Raw genomic sequence first — 23657 nt, forward strand, 5'->3', positions numbered from 1 at the left:
CCAATTAGACTGCATAGTGGAACCCCCCCCCCCCAAGCTCTGACCTGCTAGCCTGTTCACCAACTGTGTTTAAATCTTACCCTCATAAAAATAACTATGTGTGCTGTCTCACTACTAGTACCAGAGAGACTATAAAAAACACAACAGAGAAAACAAGCATTTACCACAAATAGTTTTGCTAAATAACATAACCTTTTTTGCTCCCAGCATGCTTTGCACTACCAGGAAGTCCTCGCCCTGCAAGGGGCGTGGATCAAAAGCCCTCTTCGGTAGGTGTGGGGTTTACCTGGTCTCCTGGGGTTGGTTGCCTTTCCCCTGCAGTCCAAAGGTGCCTATAGGTGAATTAGTGTTTCTAAATTTCACAATGATTATGAGTATGTCTGCAAAGAACTGGCATCTTATACAGGGCTGTTCCCCTGGCTTGTATCCTTTGCAGCCTGGGTTTGGTTCCATTGTGTCCATGTGCTGAATAAGCTGTTAGATTATGAATGGATACTCCTCTTCTGTGGGTGTTGTACTGACTTAGCGGTCACACCTTCAGGGTTGTGCGTCTGCTTCTGTGTTTTGTGGAGCTTAGATGTTCTCCTTACCTTTGTATGAGTTTGCTTTCCTAAATGTGGCTTAGCTGACTGGTGTCTCTCGATTGCTCTTATTGTACAGACCTGGCACCTTGAGTCCTTCTCCTTCCTGGGTTAGGTTCTAGGCTTATTGTGAGCATTCAGTGTCCACAAAAATTCAAGTAATTGATATATTGGATTTCAGGCTGTACACCTACCTTTGAAACTACCAATAGAAGCTCATTCTTTGCAGGTGAAATACAATAATTCTAACATTATTTATAATATTACTTAACATAAAGTCAGCTTTTGCCCCAAAGCATGAAAGGTTAGTATTGTTGCATTATTTTTTTTTCTAAAAGGTTTGTTACTGGTGAGGGGTGACTTGTTCAAATGAAACGCGATTGGTTTCAGTCATAGCACAGCTCCGCAGGTCAGTCTATTTATTTTTATGTGGTAAACATCTGTATTCTCACTCATGTTGCTGTAGGAGGCTCAGCGAGGTGAAAAAAGGCCAGCACTGGCTTGTCGACTTCCTGTGTTCTCCCTCGCAGTGAAACTTTTTAAAAGCCATCTGCAAAGTGTAGGCTTTCAAGACTAAAATGCTTAGAGTAGAGCAAACCTGATACTCTGATAATCAGATAGCACTCTGCCCATATCAGGTATTCTTGTAATGATTGGTGACATTTCGTTTAACATTGGACGCTCCCTAAGTAGGATACACCGGACGACCAGGTAACTGTCAAACAATAATGTCCCTTTTGTCTAGAACAATTCAGATGTAGCTTTTTGAAGTATGTGCATGTTTAAATTTATAACATCCATATTTAAAATTGCTTTAAAAATTTTCCATGATATATTTAAATTTGCTTGTAAAGACAGATGTTGTAGGAAAATATGTTTGAACAATTTTTCTTTGTGGTGCTTCTTCATCACAGAAAAAGGGACACTTTGACAACCGTCTTTGTGACAGATACAATAACAAAAACCTCATTATGACACCAAGACACCACTCCGATTGAGAATAATAAAAAATCCATGACGTGAAAACATATATACAATTTTATTAGATGTTATTAAATAAGTCAACAAAAAAGAAACACAAGCCATCATCACAGATATACACTGAAAAAAACGATAACGAGAAAGGAATATATTAAAAATGCCATCCAGCGCTAGAGCCAGTGATTGTTTATTAGAAACAAACCTGGACAACACAGCTGTTCACGAGCAAAATATATAAAGAAAGGACAGAACAAACATTTCTGATTGGCATTTGTCAAAATTTTCAAACGAATTCCAGGAAAAATATAACTAATTAATAAAACTAATTAAAACTATAAATATATTCTCCTACGGATCAGATCCATTGCAATTTAGACCTGCTTGGCTCAGTATTTAATTATTCTACAAGGGCTTGCTTGAAACCCCAGTTTCACATACAAATATCAATAAGGATTCAAATTAAAACTGTGTATTTATAGAATTTATTGGCTGCTTAAAAATGCAGGAGTAACCGAAGGCAGTGTAGCTTTATAAACTCAAAAAGGAGAAGCAAGATGCAAGTGGCCCAAGCAGAGTGGCACGAAGGCTTAGCGAAGCTCTGTCCTCGTTCCCCAGCGATCGACGTCACATGGGCTAATTAACAGACCAAAGTGCTTTGGTTGGTTCACTGGATGACTGTGACATCTTAACGCTTATGCACACCAAGCGTTTCACAGAGGACATGTGCTTTCAAAATATAAAATAATTGTAATATATTCTTTAAATTTCCCTGGAAATGTGTTAAGATGTTACCGTATTTTCACATTAATTGTTTCTTTCATTCACATAACTGTATGGCAAATATGATAAATACTGGTTAGTGCAATGTCATTATGTTTGTCAATAATGGTCTAAATGTAACCAAATTAGACAAGTGGACAGTGGAGGAAAAGACATGTTCATTGTCAATTTTGGTTCTGACTAGTTTATATATCTGCTACAGATGTGTATAGATGGAAACCTACGACATAAGTAAAAATATGGGTCATACTCAAGAATATTTGGGTATTAGTACAATATATTTCTGTTTGATCTATGAATCATAAACCTAAATGTTTAATTTTTTTGTCAGCTACACAGAATTTACAGTACCAAATGTTTTCTTGTCCCCAAAACAAAGCCGGACGTCATTCTTTTACAAAGCACTTGTTCTGGCAATTGATGTAATATTTCCTCAAAATATTAAATACAAAGTAATAAAAAATACTTGTATGGCAGGATGGTTAATGCTTTCCAAACCCCAGCTTTGCTCTTCCCTGTCAGGCATATCAGATAACGTCGCACGCTAGGATATCAACAGTGTACATTTCTGCCTTTAATACTGAGATCCAAGTTAAGCAAGAAGTCTGATCTCGGAGAACAATAGATAATTGTACTGTTCCATTCTTGGCAGTGCCATGAACCTCTTTAATCTTTGTTCACGCACTCCCTGCTTCTTCGTTTAAGAGCCAGCCAGAGATGGCCAGCTTCCGTTCATCTAGGAATACCAGAGGCGCCAAATATCGGTAGCCATGATCACGCGTGGCTTGGCAACAGGATGGCCGCGCTGAGAGTGGGACGCAGCAGAAGCGAGCCGCCTGTTACTTGCGGGAGTACAGCTGCCCTGCGGTGTGGCAGAGGGACAGCGGGTGGGCGCTGGAGAAATACTGGCAGCACAGCCAGTCCTCCAACTCGGCGGTCCGCTCGGGCTCCAGCGAGCGCTCGGCGAACTTCATCATCAGCAGGGCGCGCTTCACATCCAGCCAGTTGAGCAGCCCGTCGTGGCGGGCCAGGCCCCCGGGACGGTCCCACTGCTGCTCCATGAGGTCCCGGCGTGGCCCCCAGAGCAGACACTGCAGCACTCGCTTCGCCTCCTGGATGGGGATCCGTTTGATTGGATCGGGCTGGAGGAGCAGGTGCGCCAGTCTTTGCAGGCCCGGCGAGTAGATGGACACGGGCGGGATGGGAGGTAACTCCTCGCAGCGATAGTCCTGATGCTTCAGCTCGGGGTTCATCTCGAAGGGGTTGGGCTGGTGCAGCAGCTCATAGATCAGGATGCCCGTCTGGAACTCGTCGAACTTGCGGTATTGGGAGGCCGACACGATCTCAGGAGCCAGGCGGGCGTGGTCCTTCCTGAGGCGCGGGTCGGCGGCGGAGGCGTCCTCAGCGTTGCGCTGCTTGGACTTGGCGAAGTTGCTGATGAGCAGGCGGGACAGGTGGGTCTGCTCAGCGCCAGGTTCGACCGACCGGCCAGGCACCAGGAGCAGGTTCTCCAGGCACAGGTCGCGGTGGCTCACGCCGTGCTCCTTCAGGTGCTCCAAGCCGTTGCACAGCTGTAGCAGCAGGAAGCAGACGCGGCGCTCGTAGGTCTCTGGCTGCGCCCGGTGGAAGTCAACCCACCCGCGGACGAAGTCGGCGGCGGTCTGCCGGGGTACCTCCCGCGTGATCACCACCACGCGCTCCTGGCCGCCCGGCCCCGGGGACCTGGGCTCCGCATCCTGCAGCAGCATGCTCTGCGGCACGCATGCAATGAAGTGCCCGCAGTCCTGCTGCAGGTTGAAATGCGGCGGCATGCTCTTCTGCACCGACAAGCCGTAGATGTCGCCCTGTTTGCTGTCTGAAGTCTGACTCTTACAGATCTAGGAGGAGAGCAAAGGAATTATAGACACAATGAGCCCAGTTTTAGATCTGAGAGAATCCATGCTGAAATGTCTCCAGAGTGGAGCTTTTTCCACCAGGACAACAGACTCATGTTAGTGTAACTTTTTATAACAGAAACATTTTCCTTTTTATAACAAAAACATTTTCCTCAACCAATGTGCTGTTTTTTTCCTGGAAACCTTGGATAAAAAAGATTTTGTTTGAAAAGCATAAACCTGTAGTATTTTTACACAGCCCTCACTTCCGTTTTTTTTGTCCTCTTTAGAGAACTTCATGTTTTCGCTCACATTACACGCATTACTTTATTAAACCCTGTTATTCCTTAAAGAGTACAGTTAGGGCTTTGAGATGACAACACAAAGTGCAGGGATGCTCCAGGATATGAAGTGTAATTCTGACAAAACAGAAGACAGTTTTTTTCAATTTTTCTATGAACCAAAATCGATACACAGCATTAAAGACAATTCATAAAGAGAGAAACATGTTTGTGTTTGTCTACAGTGTAATGGCATGGCAGATTTATGGCTGGTGATTAATATATAACTCACACTACAAACGCAGTGACAAAGTTCTATACAAAGCCTCTTTTAATGCGTAAGGTTCCGTCAGGAACGCAACGGCCCAATTCGGTGGCATTCCATGGCGTGGCTAGGGTGTATGTCATGCTAATGATTTCAGGACAAAGGTCACTCTGCATGAATACACACCCTTCTAGAACAAACTACACAGGACAAGCCCCTGGGAAAAGTGAACTGTGTCAGTTTACTTAAAACGAGAAGAATGTGCTTACTTCAACCTATTGTTACAGGTTAAATAGACGTCACAGTTTCCTTCAAATTATTTGAGAGAGGTCTATAGAAACATGAAATTTTACTATGACTGATGGGTAGTTACACATTATCCTATCAGAAGGTTCTACCTCTATCTTAAGGTCTTCTTCTCAAAGCAGTATTCATGTAATATAACTTGGATTAACATGACTACCTTTCCACTCACTTGCCTATTCACTAAGTATAATTAAACTGAAACAATACATTGGGTAACTGCAGACTCAAACAAAACGGTAGCTGTACCTTAACGGCATAGGAGTTCTTGGGGTCAGATGCACAGGAGGCTGAGTAGTAAACAGCATCGCCTGCATCACAGCAGGGCTTGTTACAGGTGAGTTTAAACAGGGACCAGTTGCTTTCGTCGAAGTGTAGCGGGTTTCTCTGGCTTCGGGTGAAGTGCTCTTCACACTTGAGAGCCAGACGGCGAAGCGACTCTGCGTAGAGACCGCCCAACTTTGAGTAGATGCCTTCGCGGCTGTCGATGTTGCTGAGTAGAGTCTGCAGGTGCAAACTGGAGCCAGCAGAGTGGGAGTGGTGGGGGTGGCTCAGCTGTGGGGACGATGACGAGGTCACACCCCCACGTAGGTAACCCCCGAACCGGCTCCGTCCTCTAGTGGGTGGCTCATCCAAGGTCTGGGAGCGATTGAGCACCGACGGGTAGCACTCCAGGGACTCGCTGGAGGAATACTGGTGCCGTGGATCAACTGGACTCGAGGGTTGACTAGACTGGGCTCGTTCGGGATGGGCGACGTTGGTCTCGGAACCTCCAAATGGGAAGCGTGGACGTCCCCGGGGAATGGGCTTGCCGCTTGGACCGCCAGGTGCCGATACCGCGCGACTCAGCAGCTTCTTCTCGGGAAGTGGCGGCGGCTGAATCTGATCCAGAACCAGGCCAGGGAAAGCTTCAGGATGTAGGGACACTGGGGAGGAGGTCAGGGGACTGTTTGAAGAGTCCTGATAGCCTAAAGAAAAACATACACATTGCTTCAGATATACTTTGCTTTTTTATACAGCTGGGATTTGACAGTGAAAAAAGAGAAATCAATACTTTTTTGAAATTTTCAAGAAATTGAGTTAACTAAGATCATCCTATAAAAAAGGAAAGTGGCTAAAATAACATGGGAAAACGTCAGAAAAGCAAGTAAACATATATATTTGTGTGGAAACTGCATTCATTTCATCCAATTATTGTGACTTATCTAGTTTGGGTCCTGATGAATCGGAGCTATTCAGTAAGGCAGAGCACACGCTTGAAGGCAGGAATTATTCTGAATTATTCATATATCTACATGTACGGTGAAAGTATTTCCCCTTTCACATGGAAATGTCTTTAACACCAAATACAATGGAGGCAAACTTCACTACCTGGAGGCGCCTGTAACACAAGCTAAACTTTTAATTGCGTAAGAATTCTTCTGAGAGGCGTCAGTGGACCATGTGCTTGCATCGGCAGTACTGATTTGTTGTGTCCTCTCTCACAAATATTTGCAAAACAAAAGATTACTATAAACTCTCAAATGAATTCATGGAGTTTTTGAACAATCAGGTAAAGGAATCAACTTAGAACGGCATTGGCAAAGTAAATTAGATCAGGCAACCATGGATGCCAGCATATGCTAACATTTAAAATTAATATACAGATGCTCTTTTACTTACGAACGAGATACATTCCAAACAGCCATTCGTAACTTGAAATGTTCGTAAGTCATTATTCAACATCATTTTAAGGGTATACACAAGTACTAAGAACTGGGATGCTGGGAGTACGCACGCTACGCTGCTTTAGCGACTAGGCGGACACGGGAGCCCAATGAACACAATTTGGACTTAGAGTCCTCTTTGTTCGTATGTCTGAAAGTTCGTAAGCTGAAAGTTCATAAGTAGAGGAACGTCTGTATAGAATGCTTCAAATCTAATTCAAAAGGTTTTAGGTGATCTGAGATGGCAATATTTAAAATTGGCAATTCTATATGCGACACTGATATTTTGTATAGACAATATTCCCTGGAAAATACCTGCATGGGATTTCCAGGCTTATGCTGGAAATCAGTAGGAAAAGTAGGTAAAGGGCAACAGGAAGAGGACTGTCTGGTCGATGAGAGGCCTCCCTGCTTCACCCTACTGTCACACATGCTAAACAACGACAACTAAGCATTCTAGGCCTTTTCACTTGCTGGCTGGTCTCCATTGACTGTTACCCACAGCTAAAGCCAATTACAGCTTTTCTCTAACCTCTGACAATACTCCCACTGTGCTCCGCCACCCTACATCCGCTGCGGCCGAGGTCTCGTCAAACGAGCGCGCCGCATGCTTGTGGCAGACAGCCTTGACTAGAAGGTTTCCTGAAAGCTATCAGCCAATCACCACGTCAGTATATCACATTGTTTTTCATTCCCTTCCTGAAAATAATTCCCTCCAACACATTTTGTTCTGGGCAAAGACTCCCTAATAAAAAATTTATGTCGCTCAACATATGCTACTTTTGAGCTCTGTGTAAATGATCTGCAGAGTCAGTACACCAGCTATGTGGTATTAGGGACAATGTGTGACTCTGCAGATTAGGATCCTGTAGTTATAATCAGGAGGTTGCTGGTTCAAATCCCATGGTTGGCAGTATGATTTCACAGCTGTTCCCTAAAGCAAGACCCTTAACCCCAAATGTCACTTTGGATGAACACGTCTGCTAAAAATGTAGATGTATTCCTTGGCAATATCTTCAATTACACCAACTGAGAATCCCAACTTCATGGCATTTTCAGGAAATTTATCGTGACTGAATTGATGAAACCAACATGACAGTACATGGTGCGTACGTTCTCTCTGTTTTTTTTTTTAATGAAAACGACAGTGCTACTAACAAATCAGAAGACATGGCACGATTTCTAGCTGTCTGTTTCCAAGAGGGAACCCTTAAATAACAATAAAGCTGAGATGCACTGAACACCAGGACTCGCAGCTTTTCTTTAATGTGTTTGAAGAGCTTTTTGTAGCCTCTCCTTCAGGTTTAATTAAACCTCGAGCTAAAGCAGAAACCTGCAGCCCACATCAAAAGACTTTTCAAGGCTGGGGTCTTCTTCAGCAGCCAGCGTCAGCAAAGCCAGCACATGTTCAAACAAGCAGGAATTCTCATCCTAACTGGTATTCATTTCTTATTTCCAGTCCATGTTTGAATCTCTATTACACAAAAAAACCAGTGACAAGCAAAGAATCAGAATTTCCCTTGATACTGGCATATTTTCACATTTTTGCATTTCTTTTCCATCCATCCATCCATCCATCCATCCATCCTCTAAATGTTTATCCTGGTCAGGGTCACGCGGAAGCCTAGAGCCTGTTGCAGGCATTGTGGGATACAAGGCTGGGGGACAGCCTGGACTGGATGCCAGTTTGAGTAATGTGCATGTTACTCACATAGGAATAAGGTGATTTACATTTTTAAATTATTTGTATTGATTTTTTTGTTTCTTTCAAAAACCTGAATGGTAACTACCACAACTTTGTATTGTCCGAGGAGGATTCCCTATTGCGGTCCTGGAAGGCCAGAATCCAAAACAGTTTGTAAATTTCCCCACTCAAATATACTTACTATACCTGGTAATTGGCTGATTAAAGTGTGTTTGAGCAGAAACTGGTTTTCGGATTCTGGTCCTCCATGACCACAATTGGGGAACCCTGCATTAGAGAATTACATAGCTATTTGAGCATTTGCTCTTATTACATTCTATAGCTATTTGAGCATTTGCTCTTATTACATTCTATAGCTATTTGAGCATTTGCTATTGTTACATTCTGTTGTTGTTACTATGTACCGCCAAAGTTTATTACTTTTAGATAGCTAAGTATTAACTTCTCACTGGTTAGGCTTTTATTTCTCACTGATTTACAGACTCACATTTCTCCTCTGATTGGGTGGCAAAGATACACACTGGTACCTAATATCTACAGTAGCTAGTGGGTCTGTTAAATTAAAGAGATGAGTCCGCTTGCAGCAAAGCAGGCATAATTAGCTTGTATTTTCCTCGTTTATAATTCTGTGAATTACAGTTTTTATATGGTAATAAGAATATTGTAACCCTTTAAGTACGTATACCAAAACCAAATAATATCTGCTTTCAAATTAGCTACAAATATTAAACCTGCAAAATAAACCTGTAAAATAAATAATATATTACATAAGTCATTATATGCAAAACTTGTATTCTACCCCAGGGCTATATGTAAACAACAGTCAAAGCTATTAACCAAAACTAATGTGTCTATCAGGCACAGCTGCATACTCAGGTTTCACAAGATATGATCTGCAGGCTACAGAAATTAAGATTAAGTTTTTTTTTAAAAAAATTTCCAGCTGTCTATGCAGAATCCTGTCACTGCGTTCCATTAAACTGCACCCAGGTGGCATTGAGTGAATGCAGTTCACACTGTCACATGCATGCGAGGAGGACGCTGGCCACACTCACCCCCGTCGGGAAAAACCTTGGAGTCACAGTGCAGGCTGTCGGAGGACGCCGAGGCCAAGCTGCCGCTCAGTGCCCTCAGAGACTGGGTGAGGCTCTCCATGGACCCCTGACGACTGGCTCTCTCTGAGTCAAAGCTGCTCTGACTCATCTTACTGGATGACCTGTAAAGGAGGGAGGGGACACAACACTTTTGAGCCAATCATAAGAAGTAGTTGTCCAGGATTTTTTCCCCTCCTTTTGTAATCAGACACTTGGACTGGGGTGTTGACTGCACTTACTAGTCATAAGTTAAGAAATAAAAGTGACAATTACAGGACTACCCCTATATAGAATGATTTATTAACTTTGTACTAATACCCCTGCCTAGTGATTAAATATTATCATGACCATGTGACAAAATACGAAAAGCCACTTCTACTTAAATGTTAGCTAATTTAAAAGTATAACTAGCATTTCTCTGTGAATATTTCAATGTTTAAACGCTGGATTTGTAAGAGGAAGCACATATATGACTCCTGTTTTAAAGTATATTTTAAGAACTGGCTTGATAGAAATATCGGAGGAATCACCCAGGATGCGTTCGAGCCAGAGGCCATGGAAGGAGAGCTTGGGTCTGACCTTCCTGGCGGGCTGCTGCCGCTGGGGGCCCCTTATCCGGAGTCGTGAAGGTAAAGCTACATACTAGAAGCACTTAATACCGACAACTGGAGTGAGGAAAGACACCATGTGTGTATCAGGCCAGGTCTGATGCTGGGGTCACCACAACCCCAGGTATCCCTGGCATTACATACCATAAAAGAATCTGCCATTTATTCTGAGTATTAATATTTCCGAGATTCTGGTTCATGTCTTACCATGGACTCATAGGAATGGAATGGCATTTTTTTTTCTTCTCAGAAAGATATATGAACAGAATCTCAAAGAAAGGCAGACTGGCAAGTACCAGACAGCACATAGTACTTATCTTTGTTCAATGCTGAACAGCAGCTTCCCTTAAATAAAACTGAGATCATGGGTTGTCAACTTTGTCATAGACAACAGAAGTCATGTTAGAAGGAACTGCATGGTATCCGTGATTGCATTTTTTATACCTAATGTTATTTACACATTAAATGTATTAATTCATGCTCATATTTAAATGTATTCATTTTAGAGTTTACTGCATATTATATGCAATTATAGTTACCGTTTTAATAAACCTTCCAGCTCAAACTAGGCCTTCATAGGATTGAAAGATAAAGTTCATTTGCCCAAATAAAGTTATCCGTCACCGGAAGAAAAATATTCATCAATGACTGACTCTTCTCTCCCTTTTCCAAAACACAAGGTCCAAGTGGAAACGACATTTGGGATTGTACTTCTCCTCTGCCCACTTTCCTTTCACTCAGTCAAGTAACATTACTAATTTATTCCTGTTAAAGAAAACTTGGCATGTCAGAACAACAAAAGCCATGCGATGAAAGCAAATGGCTTTAACAAAGGTCCACGGCGGAGATTCCAGCTTCACGAATTCATGTTTCAAAATCCTTCTCCACACCCCCTCAAAGCAGTAACACTATCCCTCTCCTCAAATACAACCCAATGCGGCAGAATGCAAATCTAAAGACCCATATAATCCATAGTCACATGATCAGCAGACCAAAGGCATGGGCCTTTTATAACTTATGGCCGCAGTAAATCCCAAAAATCCCAAGCCTGACAGTTTGCAGCCACTGGGACTAACACTTCAACGCACTGTTATATGTGCTACACATCCTTAAGCCATATAATGCACGGGGACTAACACTTCAACGCACTGTTATATGTGCTACACATCCTTAAGCCATATAATGCACGGGGACTAACACTTCAACGCACTGTTATATGTGCTACACATCCTTAAGCCATATAATGCACGGGGACTAACACTTCAACGCACTGTTATATGTGCTACACATCCTTAAGCCATATAATGCACTGGTCAGCATGTACTACTTCTAATCAAACAGGACAGAGACAAATCTAAATAATTTTTTTAAAAAGTTACTAAAGGTCTTTAGCCAACTAATGTTTTTAGCAAATCAGAGAGATAACATCATCCGTAGGGCTACAGGCCATGGGTGACTGGATACAACTGTTATATTTATGTATTTTGTATATCTGACATATTGCAGGTTTCAACAAAAACAACAATTAGCATAACTGATGTCTGGCTGTCTTTATAAAAGCACAGTAAGCTAATTTCAAGAGAGCTACAAAAATTATAAAAGGAGAGAATCAACATAGGTGATACAGGTCAGTGTTTACACATCTGCAGGATGCAAGATTTCCATCTGCACAGATACTCCCACAAAAGACACAACCCATGGGGGTTTGAAATTCCACCTGCTCCGACTATGTATGCTATGCATCAGAGGTGGACAGTTCAGGTCCAGAAAGGAAAAATCCAGACCAAGATTTTGTTTCAACCAACCACTCAACTGGTTGTTTGAAACAAAATCTTGGTCTGGATTTTTACTTTCTGAACCTGAACTATCCACCTCTGCTATGCATGAAACTAAAACTGTACGCTAATTTTCTCAATACCCACAGTGTCTTTTAAGCTCTTTTACTAAAACTGCTTCATCTGCAACAGAGAATCCTCACATAATCAATTTTATGCAAGAGGATCTGATTTCAAACACAGATGTCAATAAATAATGCAGGATGGGCTGTTTAATAAGGGCAGAAGTTGCATTGCTTACCTGGGTTCTAGAGCTAATGAGGGAGTGCATTGTGCTGCAAAGCCACCAATGCTCAGCACTTGCTTTACATTTACAAGCCAATCCTTTGGTGATGCCTATTTTAAGTCCATAGCTGCACTACATGTGCTTTTCCCCCTTTTCACAAACATCAACATAAAGGTAGCACACATATAAATAATATTAATAAAACAGACAAACTTAGAGGAAAACGCTGAGTTAACATCCCATGTTAAAAGTTAAGGGAGACAAAATATTTTTTTAAGTAATAATTGATTTCTGGTACAGACAAACAGGATGTGAATATACCAAGGACACACAAAATAAGATTCACACCGGAGTCAACATTAAAACCAAAAATAGCTACATGTTCCAACAACCTTACCTCTGTTCGAAACATCCATTCATGAAGGTCCCTTTAAGAATGCAATAAATAGGACTCATACATTGTAGGCACTGAACGTCCCTTCACAATCCAGCAGCAAGCCCAGCAAGACTCCTGGACAACTGTCCTGTTTGGTCACAGTGACGAAAGCTCATGTGTTAACAAGTAATAGCTGACTCAGGATAAAGTAACCCAGCTCGTGGGCGCCCTGGAGAACCGCAGTTCACGTCGGTTTTTATTTTTACTCGTCGACAAGATGCTATCTATTCTCGGTCATCCAGCAGGAATAATCCGAGCCGTGGAGAACGGAGGATCTGGACGATGTTCTATCCTGACTGAGAGGAGAGGGCCAGTTGCTGGGGGCAACAATCTGCTCCACTGAGCCGCCATGCACATCCTCCAACGCTCCCCTCAGAAACGAGCGGTTTAGGCTCCAGCTTACAGACACGTCCCTAAATACCACGTGAAGCTTTTGAAATGTACTGTAAACTCTAAGCTTAAAGAACAGTATCATTGTTTCACATTCATTGATTTTATCCTGTGTATTTTTGGAGAGTCTGAGTGTTTGTATGTGATTTAGTTTGAGTTGATATTAATCATCTCTGTATGTATGTATATGAAACTTACATGCTGCCGTCTTGGCCAGGACGTCCTGGAAGATGGGATACAGTATCTCAGTGGAACATAAAGGATAAATAAATAAAACTGAGATGGGATGTATTATAGGTGGTGATGATCATGCTTTAGAAAGAGATAGATTTCAAAACGTCTGTGCTCTAAATGATTATTGACAGCCTCCTATTATTTTCCGCACCCCTTTAACGCTGTTGGTCCTGCCATCAGAACCAGCACTAGAGCCAGCACCAGCACCAGCACCTGCCTGCCATCACCTTCCTGCCCCCCCGTTTTGAGATTCAAATGTTAAAATTGCGAATTGGAACTTTGCCAGTTTGTTCATTTGACTTCCTCCCAAGGTTTCTTCCCTCTGGGGAGTTTTTCCGTGCCACGGTCCGCCCTGGGTTGCTCACTGGGAGCTCTAGGTGGGGATAATGTAAAACGCTTTGAGACAATGTAGTGTTGTGAAAATCAGCTATACAAATAAAATTGAATTGAACTGAGGAATAATGAATACATTACGTGGTTCCAATTGGTCACGATCCGGCACATGAGATGGATTTTAAATGACGGCAACAAAACAAGTACATTTTGCATAGCCCATAAAAATATGGAGTATTTCTGAGTTTCATCCTGTGAAACAATGATAATACAGCAAGCATCAGCAGCAAAGATCAGTGACAAGCGGCAAAACGGTCAGCTCTGGCCTCAGACATGTTCAGACATACGCCCAAACAGTGTATTTTTACCGCTGCGCTATGCTGGGGCAGATATAAGAGGAAGTTGTGTTGCCTTGCTAAAATTACAGATCTAACAAAAGTAAGAGCCCAGCTAAGCCCGGACTGCTATGAGACGCCGGACTGACACTTCGTGGGGACATTAACCACGGCTTTTTGCACCAACGAAAGCAGAACTGGGGTTCACCACAATTCATATAACTGACCTCAAATCAATTAAATGAAACTGATGCAACAATGATACTAAATAGGATCAGAAGTTTGCATTACTATATTTAATTTCACCACTCAGAAATCTGCAAATTGCTCTTAAGTCAAAATTGAAAATAATGCTGACAAACCAGACCTGAGTTGCCCTTTGTGTTAAATAATAGCCACGAAACACTTTACATCCATTCAGTCATATTCCTACTGATGACCTTGTCTAACAGAAAAGGCAGAACAGTTTTAGAGAAGAATCCTAACAGAGGATGGTGTAGGACAGACATGAAAAGGGATCATACACAGAAGGTCCAGCACTCACACCATGGCATTTAACCCCAGACTGAGCTACTGCCTTCAGACAGGGGTTTAAGAGAATGAAAGTCAAAATACATGAACTAACTGAAGACTCATTTACAGGCATGTTTTATATGTTACGGTGATATACTCACTCTGACAGTAAGGAAAAACGCAATTTAGAATGCATCCTCGTACACTGTATAAGATTCGAAGCCATATTGTTATGGCGAAAAACATCACATTCAAAAAAACATTTTACACTACTAGCACAAGTCCGAATAATTAACACCGAGCGTGACTTTACATGGCAGTAATTCTGATGGTAGCTCTCCATTAATAAGTATAAACTAGAAGAAGCACCTACCTGTGGTGTTTCTTAGGTGGAGGTGGAGGTGGAGAGGGATCATGGTTTTCACTGAGCCCCGCTGGCAGATCTGTAGTGGCTGACGTGGCCTGTGACAGCATTTTCCTCCTCTGGCTGTCGGTCTCCACAGCGCTGCCCTGGTGCTGCTGACTGGCACCATTGTCGGCTGTGCCTGGCAGCAGGATCTCCCCGACGGGTACCATGGGGCTCCAGGCCCCTTTCTGCGACACAGCAGCCTCATTGATGATGCTCTGATGCACGGTCCCCTCGCCTCCTTCCTCCTCCTCCTCGATACAAGTCTTCCAGTTCCAGTGGGTGTTGTACAGCTTGTGTCTCCGCTCCGAGCAGACCATAGTGGGCGAAGAACTCACAGCATTTTCCTGGAGCTTTTCCAGAGTGGCTGTAGAAGACGTTGCGTTCACGTTAACACAGGACTGAACTTCTGAGGGAAGAAGTGAACCCAGGCTGGAAGTCCCCAGTTTTGGGGAGTTTGAAATCCTCTTGGGAGGAACGGGAGGACTAGCTTGACGCTTGGCTTGGGTAGAAACCACAGCCGGCTGTGTGCTGCCCCAGCTCGAAGGCCACTTAAAGGACAGACTGCTGGGGAGCTTGATGGAGTTTGGGCTGAAGTGCGGCCACTCAGTGCTCACAGCCGAATCGGGGCTGCTTAGGTAGAATGTGCAGTTGCTCTCCTCCGTGTGGGCCATGACTGTGATCTTAGCCCTTTGGGCTTCGCCAGTCACTTCCACTGGGCTCTGCTGGGTCTGCCTGTCGCCCAGTGGCGCCCTCTTCCTTTTCGTACTCTCTGCATAAATCGGCTCGGCACTCGCCGACCCGTTTCCTTTCTCCGACCACGAACTGTCTGGAGACGCCAAACTTTGGCGGCTCTCTGATGCAGATCGTCGAAAAACATCCAGTCCCTGTGAACACGTGAGTGAGTCTGTGCTGCTTCGGTAAGAGCCGGAATCTGATAGGCTGGTGGGCTCAGACAGGAAGGAAGAAGATCGGCCACAAGGACGACTGATCGGCAAGGCAGAGTCTGGAGTGAAGCTGGAAAACGCGGAAGTGCTTGATGGTTCATGTTCAGCCTTATTTGGGGCATGAGAAATAACACTGTTAGCCGGGTCCAGAGGTCCGTTCTGCTCCTGTGTTGATGGGCCTTCAGAAATATTATCATTATAGGCGTCGCTGTTTGATCTCACCTGCAGCCTCTGGGCAGAATCTCTTGGTTGGCGTGAGCCGTTTCTCAGACTAGTGATCTTGCTTTTCCCGGTGATCCGGTGGGGGTAGGCATCTCCGGTGCTGTTTTGTCCGACACTATTCAACCCACGGCCCCCAAAAATGTTGCTGACTGACTCCTTCTGCATGTCAGTTGGAGACAGAGCTCCTGGTGGAAATCTGGCAGGAGAGTCTGTCTTAGCCAGTGCAGCACTGACAATCACGGCCTCTTTCAGCACAGTGCTGCATCCATTGCTGTCCGTAGAGAAGGATGAGATGCCCATCAATTTCGTCAGGCTGATTCTGTCAGGCAAATTCTTCGGAATATCCTGAAGTAAAAAGAAAACAGGACTATGTTTGGGACTAGTCAAAACACCCATAAAACAATCATTTTAACTCATGTTGGTCATAAAATATACCACTCTTGCTTAAGGATGTTTCTTATATAAGAGAATGCAGGAGTAGCTGTATAATTAGGAGTGATGCTTTGCATTAGAGCTGCACAATAAAACATCGTGATTTAATATTAAGATTTCATATTCCCATTAATTCCCATGGAAAGTTCCCAACTTGGAATATTTCCAAAATTCCGCAGCTTAACTTCCCATGGAATCAAAAGTTTCTGGAAAGTTTCCAGAAAATTTTCCATCCTTTTGCAAGCATAGTGGTACGCCTACAATAATAATGAGATGCATATTGTGACGCCCAAGTTAGAAATCTGTATAAAATCCACTGTATCTTTGTGTTTCTCAAATTCAGTTAGAGGAGAGCACCACATGCTACTGTTCTGATATACCGCTGGACAGGAGCAATGTAGTATTGTGAAAATACGCTATACAAATAAATTTGAATTTTAACATCCTAAAACACATTAACAGCTTTAATATACAGCACTGTGCAAAAGTCTTAGGCAGGCAAAGAAAATGAGGTTTAGATTATCCTCGTGTTGGTGTAAAACTGTGATATCATGCCTGTCAAAGTGTGTCAGCTTCGCCATTTCAGAACTTCTGCTAAAATCCTCCTAGTATTTGCAGCGACCGTCCAGTGCAGCCATGTATTTTCTGACTTGGCCACTAGCACACCTCATACAGCTAGTCAATCTGTCACTGACTTTATAAACCAATATATTTAATTATTTAACTGAGCTGTTGGTGAAATTTAACAAAATCATGGAACGGCTGAGGTGCCCCGGAGGAGAAGTTTGGGAACTAAAGCGCTGTTCATCTAGCCATCCAACTAGATGTCAGTAACTTTTTAGAAAACAGAAGAAATTATTACTAGTTTTTATTGTGTTACTTTAAATTTGCACATGTTCTAATGTTAAATTGTGTTTGTGTTCTAAGCCAAAGTGCACTTGCTACCCAGATAAACAGCTTTAAACATTTCTTTGGACTGCCTAAGATTTTTGCACAGTACTGTACATCAATGACAAACAATATTACAATATTATTTAATTACAATGTTTGTTATCATATAATGTTTGTTATTAACGTATATTACAGCTGCTAAGGTATGTTAGGATGTTAAGGTATACATACATGCTGCTTATGAATGTTCTATGAATGCATTATGAAGGTGCACTGAATGTGCTTTGAATGCATAATGAATGCATTATGAAGGTGCAGTTAACGTGAAGCGAAACTTAATACATTTGTTTCTGATCCAAGTAAGAACCAGCTTGTATTTTCCTTGAGTAGTTTACTTTATTCGAAGGTGAAAAACTCACTGGCTCCGCGTTCATATTGACATCCATCCATATGTCAGAATTCTCTGGGTTCATCATGGTTGGCCGGACGGCAATGGTGGGCTTGCAGTAGTAGGACGAGAAGGTTAGACCGTCATCCTCAGCGCTTGCCGTACTGGTTCTGACGTTAGCCGCGTTGTCGCCGGAGCCGTGGGCATTGCGGGGGTGAAAGCAATTTTTACAGGAGCCTGGTTTCCACACGTGTTCAGCAAACTCGCCACACGCCGACATCTTTCAAACGCGTCCGTCTCACAGCCAAACCAGCCGAGGTCCACGGGGCAGAGTTAAGCTTGACATGGCATGTAAATTAAATCAGGTGATTTTCAATGGCAATGACCTGCTGAGGAGAGAAAGGAGTCAGATCAGAATAAAACAGCCCTGAGAATGTACAATGCAATGCAAGTAAATCGATGCTACAGCAGAAATGCTGCTGTACAGAGTCAGCGAGCACGAAGGATATCCGGCGCGTCCTAATAAATAAATGCCATTTGTGTCAATGATTAACCAGTGTCTGTTACAAAACACAGAATAAAACAGCTAAGATACATTTTGACTTAAATACAACTGTCATTTCAAACCCATTACATCGCCTCACTCAATACAGGCAGCAGATCTGTCCAGTTCCATGATTATCAAAAACACCCACTCGTTACCATCTGTGCACACAAATCTGTGGACAATATATACTTGACCCTCAGTCAAGTATGTGGGAATCGGCCAGTTTGTGGGTTCTGTGAAATGGCCAATTTAAGCAAGAGGAACACAGAAATCTGTAAAAGCAAAAAAAATTATCCACATTCAATAAAAATGTAATGACAATATCACACTATAACACTCCAGTCACTGTAAACACCCAAAATCCTGTAACTAAATGGGCTACAGCATGAAATACACATACAAACGCAATTACTGTTTTGATAACACTGTATGCAATTCCCTGCCCCCCCCCACCTCAGTATGTGACAATGAAGCAGTTTCTAAGGGGAGTTTCAAAATGTTTATCATAAGGTAGAATGACCTAAAATTCTATCCAAGTACAGGTGCAAACTATATCGAAATTTCCTTTGCAGCCAAGCTCTCTAAATAAGTGGCAATTAATCTAGCACCAAAATTAGGGCTGCGGGATATATCGCATGCACGTGCAATAATGACATCTAGGAATGTACAGCAGATATGAATTGTTTTTCCATTGAGTCAGGCCGTCAAGGTGACATGATAACTATACACCGATAATGCAACGATGCTCAATTATGAACCCAAGCAGCAAGCTTCAACATGCCGGCTGTATGGAAGTATTCTGAAGTATCTTCTAAAACAGACACCAGAATTGGGTAACACTTTACTTGACAGGGCACAAACATTTAGTAATAACTCAGTTGCTGCTGAAGTACAAATCATGAACAAATATAATCGGTACTTGTGATAAAAGATACATCGTGTTTCATTAATGATGGACAAACATGAGATCAGTATTCCACTTGTGTTATTTGTGACTTGTTCCTCCAGTAAAGGTTTACAGAATTACCAGATATAGTAACAAATATAGTAACTGCTTGAGATAAAACATGCATCACGATTCATTAATGATGAATTAACAAGAGATCAGGATGTAACTAAGACTTAGTTTGTGGTTAATTAATATATAAGTAATAGCATAATACTATATTATTTGTGTCCCGAAGCTTGTCAAGTAAAGTGTTACCCAAAATTGCTATTTGCAAAGCTTGTAAAGAAACAGTAATGCGAGGAAGGTCAATATTGTGACGGATCTTAAGAGTCGCCATCCTGAACGGCACAAAGACTTTCTAAAAGTAGGAAACGGCAAACTTCAGCACCAGCGAAAACCTACCAGTAGCCTCTGCTTCAGCCATGTGATAAAGCTACGAAATATTGTGGTGATCACCCAAAGGTGATCGGTACCAACATCGGCAAAAGTGGCCAAATATCAGCTTATCAAATATCGGCAAACATTCAGTGTTGCGCATCCGTGATCACATTGCATTTGGCGACACTGCATTGTATCTGTTGACACAACTGGTGGCAACACCGTCAACTTATTTGACACACCCTGGTGGTAAATAAACTTCTGTTTAGAGTTTATCACAGGTAATTTCATCTTCTTTTGAATAAATATCTCAATGTCGCTCGAGGAATTTTCACATAACGAGTAGCGATACCAAGCAGCCGCAACCAAAATCAGCACAGCCATCATAGACTACATCCTCCCGAATAGCAAATAACCACAACTGTGAAATCAGACATAAGAGACCAGATGACACTGCAATTAAATGGCGAGGTAGTAAAAGGTGACCAGTGTTACGTTTTGGTTTCAGCCTAATCATAAGTTCTTCGGAAAGTAGTCGGCTGTAGACTTAAAGATCCAGAGTTTCTGTACAGTTCCGCTGTCCAAAACATAATGACCTTTTTAAGAGAGATTGTTAACAGTAACTGCCTCACAGTTACAAGACGGTTTGGTAGCTAGTTGGAACATGAAGGATTCAAAACACAGAACTGAAAGTGAATCACAACAGCCCCTGCAATTTGGCTGATTATCTGGGTTCTCATAACATGAAATTTCAGTCATACCGTTTTAAAAAGTATTTTTGGACTGAGAACCATAATTGTGTAAGACAAAGGACTGGGGCTTTGAAAGGCTATGATGCAAACACTGTAGCCTCTATTCAAAACATCCATTCAGTCACCAGCGGCTCATTCATGTGTAAATGTGCCTGCAGCCTCCAGTCGTATTAAACGCGAATTAAGTTTAATAACATTCTGCTTTCATTAATGGGTTTCACCTAAAGTAAGGGGACAACAGATTTCTGAAAATTCACATATTCCTCTAACATCTTCTAAACAGCTGAATAACAAAATTACAACACCTGCAACACTCCGAGCAGTAAAAAATAAATAAAACAACAATCAGATGGTTCCTTTTACTTATCAGATGACAAGTGAAAACAGTAAAGAGAAAAACCATCCATCACCATGATCCAGAGAACAACGTTCATCTCAGCGACACGGGGGATTCCTGCGATAAGCCCAAAACGGGTGTTTTGTCATTCCTGTCTTAAATGGCAAGTACGAGCTCAGCTTTACTACCTTCCTGTTCCTCTTCCCTTTGCCTTGAAGGGGGAAAACTGCAGCTACAGGATACGGTCAAGCCAGATCAGGTGGGCTGACTGCAATACAGGCTGCGCCATAACAGCAGACTCACAAGTCGAGACTGACAGACACGGGAGATCATTCCAGCACGTTTTCATTACCGACTGGACAGGAATTCATTTCCCAGATCCATTTATTCTTAAAACGCCGCAAAAAGTGCGCGTCAGACTGTCAGAAACACGGCTCCACAAACACCCACAGCGGCAAAATAAGCTATAAATGCAAAATAGTTACCATCAGATAAATTTTTTCTTATCATGCAGAGCAAACAATGACAATAATAGATGTCAATAAAATAACTAATCGAATGTTTTCTATGAAGATAAAAGAACCAAAAATTCACTGTGTTGAAAATAACACAGTAAACAAGCCGCATGTTATATTTGGATACTGTGACCTGTAACTTCATGTTACCCAGTCAGGTGTGAAAACATAAACATTTAACATATATGAAAACTTATGATCTTATAGTCTCAATACTTTTCACGGTCAATCATAGTTCTCTTTCGCGTAATCTATCAGTGGGGATTGGAAAATGAACAAGCTCTTTAAAACGGTATCATACACTTAATTATCGTCTAAGACCTGAAAATGAAGTTTAGAAGGAGCGGCTAACGTGTATGTGAAGGTATAGTTAGTAGTTAGTTAAAATGCCGGTTTATCTGAGATGAAGGGCGAATTATTCCATCAGCATGAAGCCTTTTGAGTAACATCGTAGGTGTTTTAGTTACATTTACTTTGGTCAAGTCTGCTGGAAATCCATCCATCATTAATGCGTCAATATGGACAATGAAGACAGAGACACAGTTTAGAAAAACGATGAGTCCCGAAAACGATGCTGGACGAGTTAAAACTACTGGAAACTGTCAGATTTATTTTGGAGAAGTACTTTTAACGTCTGAAAGCAAGATCAACGTTTTAAAAATATCCTTCGGTAATTTTCAGATATCATATGACATGATGTTGATTTCTAATGTAGCCCAGTGGTTTGTCTGTTTCTTCATATTAAACTCACTTTCGGGACGTTTCGAAAACGTTCAAAGGCGCTTTATGCTGGAGCACAGCCCGTAACACGTGTTACTACAGTAAATGCGTGTAAATCAGGTTTTCACAGCAACGGCACTGCGGTTTTAACATAAGCGACACAACGTGGTGGCCGATTACCGTCTGCAAGCCTCACCTGTGACATTATCTTCAATCCCATAAAAACAGCCCAACATACTCTGCAAATACACATGAGCCGCAAGAAACGTTTATGGAAATGCACAACCTATACGTACCAGCTATGAATACTGTAGCTAAAATACCCAGGCTCATTTATGTTGCATGCCATATGAAAACGAGTCAGCGATGGAAAATGAAGCTGGTCTTCATTTATAGCATAGCAAAGGTATATATGACAGTTTGAAAAGAACCCGATTGCTTAAAACCTACCTGCACGTCGCCAGCTTTTCAATATCAAAGCGTCCTTATTAGTGAGATCTGCGAGAAACAGGCAATTCCAAAACTGGCATTCGGTTTTTAAAATCCAACAGTGCTATTATACTAGAATTACAGAGAAAACAAGTACTTGTGGTAGGAAGCACAGGCGTCCACCCGGGGGCTCGGCGAAACGATCTGCGGAAGATGCAGTAAACGTGGTCGGGACTAGAGGGAGGGCGGCATGGGGGAGGAGCCGGGCGCGGAGGCAGTACACCCGGCCTGGCTGGGCTCACATGTGGATGTCCTGGATATGTCGTGGGCGACGAGCAAGCAACCATCAAAACACTATTTCCTCAGCCATCTTAAAGTTCTGTATCCCGTTTTACGCTTAAGAGGTCTTAATAGCCACAGTTTCACAGACATGGGTGTCATGGGATGCCAAAGAATAAGAGAATAGAAAAAAGAAAGTTACATAACTTTGGTTAGTAAAATAACTGGATAATATAGAATAGTTATACGCATTAAACTATACTTTGCTTGAAGAAAGGCAGGGGCAAAAAATAATATACACAGCTGCTTATAGGCAGCTAACTACTTGATTCCTGCTGAAAATGACACTGACGAAGTACCACATAATCAAAGGTGATTTTCTTGTGAATTACTTGCTGCAAAACACCTTCAGCTTAGCCAAGTAATTTACTAACGCAGTTTTCACCAGAATTTATGTTTGCCACACCGAATACTATAACGGTAGAATATCTTCAGTGACCTTACTGGGGTTTTTCCTCGGATATGAACCAAAAGGTTTAACTTTATGAGTTCATATCTTTAATTATTATGCGACTGTCTTAATATTCTTGAAAATGTTCCTGGTGATGCTTCATTATTATTAATATTATAGGGTTACTCTGTATATGGGGTTTTAAACCAGATATGGTCATATTTTCTTTTTACTTCAGTATATTCCGAAGAATTTGCCAGACAGAATCAGCCTGACGAAATTGATGGGCATCTCGTCCTTCTCTACGGACAGCAATGGATGCAGCACTGTGCTGAAAGAGGCCGTGATTGTCAGTGCTGCACTGGCTAAGACAGACTCTCCTGCCAGATTTCCACCAGGAGCTCTGTCTCCAACTGACATGCAGAAGGAGTCAGTCAGCAACATTTTTGGGGGCCGTGGGTTGAATAGTGTCGGACAAAACAGCACCGGAGATGCCTACCCCCACCGGATCACCGGGAAAAGCAAGATCACTAG

General features: G+C 42.4%; 1 protein-coding gene across 7 annotated transcripts; it reads right to left on the bottom strand.

Moving 5' to 3' along the window:
- Nucleotides 1–1596: 1596 nt before the first annotated feature.
- LOC125746472 (inactive tyrosine-protein kinase PRAG1) lies at nt 1597–22604 on the bottom strand. 7 transcript variants are annotated; one of them, XM_049020480.1, is made up of 7 exons: nt 22415–22604; nt 17798–18155; nt 16056–16400; nt 14854–15941; nt 9532–9692; nt 5315–6033; nt 1597–4219 (listed from the first exon to the last, which is right to left on the bottom strand). In XM_049020480.1, exons 2-7 carry the CDS (start codon nt 18044–18046, stop codon nt 3182–3184), a joined length of 3600 nt encoding a protein of 1199 aa, XP_048876437.1. In that variant the 5' UTR covers nt 18047–18155; nt 22415–22604; the 3' UTR covers nt 1597–3181. The 7 variants fall into 7 exon arrangements, with proteins under 7 accessions (XP_048876437.1, XP_048876431.1, XP_048876430.1 ...); XM_049020474.1 differs by having other exon boundaries at nt 14854–16400; nt 17798–18152; XM_049020473.1 differs by having other exon boundaries at nt 14854–16400.
- Between the last annotated feature and the right edge of the window lie 1053 nt (nt 22605–23657).

The sequence above is a fragment of the Brienomyrus brachyistius genome, chromosome 7, assembly GCF_023856365.1.
Source record: "Brienomyrus brachyistius isolate T26 chromosome 7, BBRACH_0.4, whole genome shotgun sequence".
NCBI lineage: Eukaryota > Metazoa > Chordata > Actinopteri > Osteoglossiformes > Mormyridae > Brienomyrus > Brienomyrus brachyistius.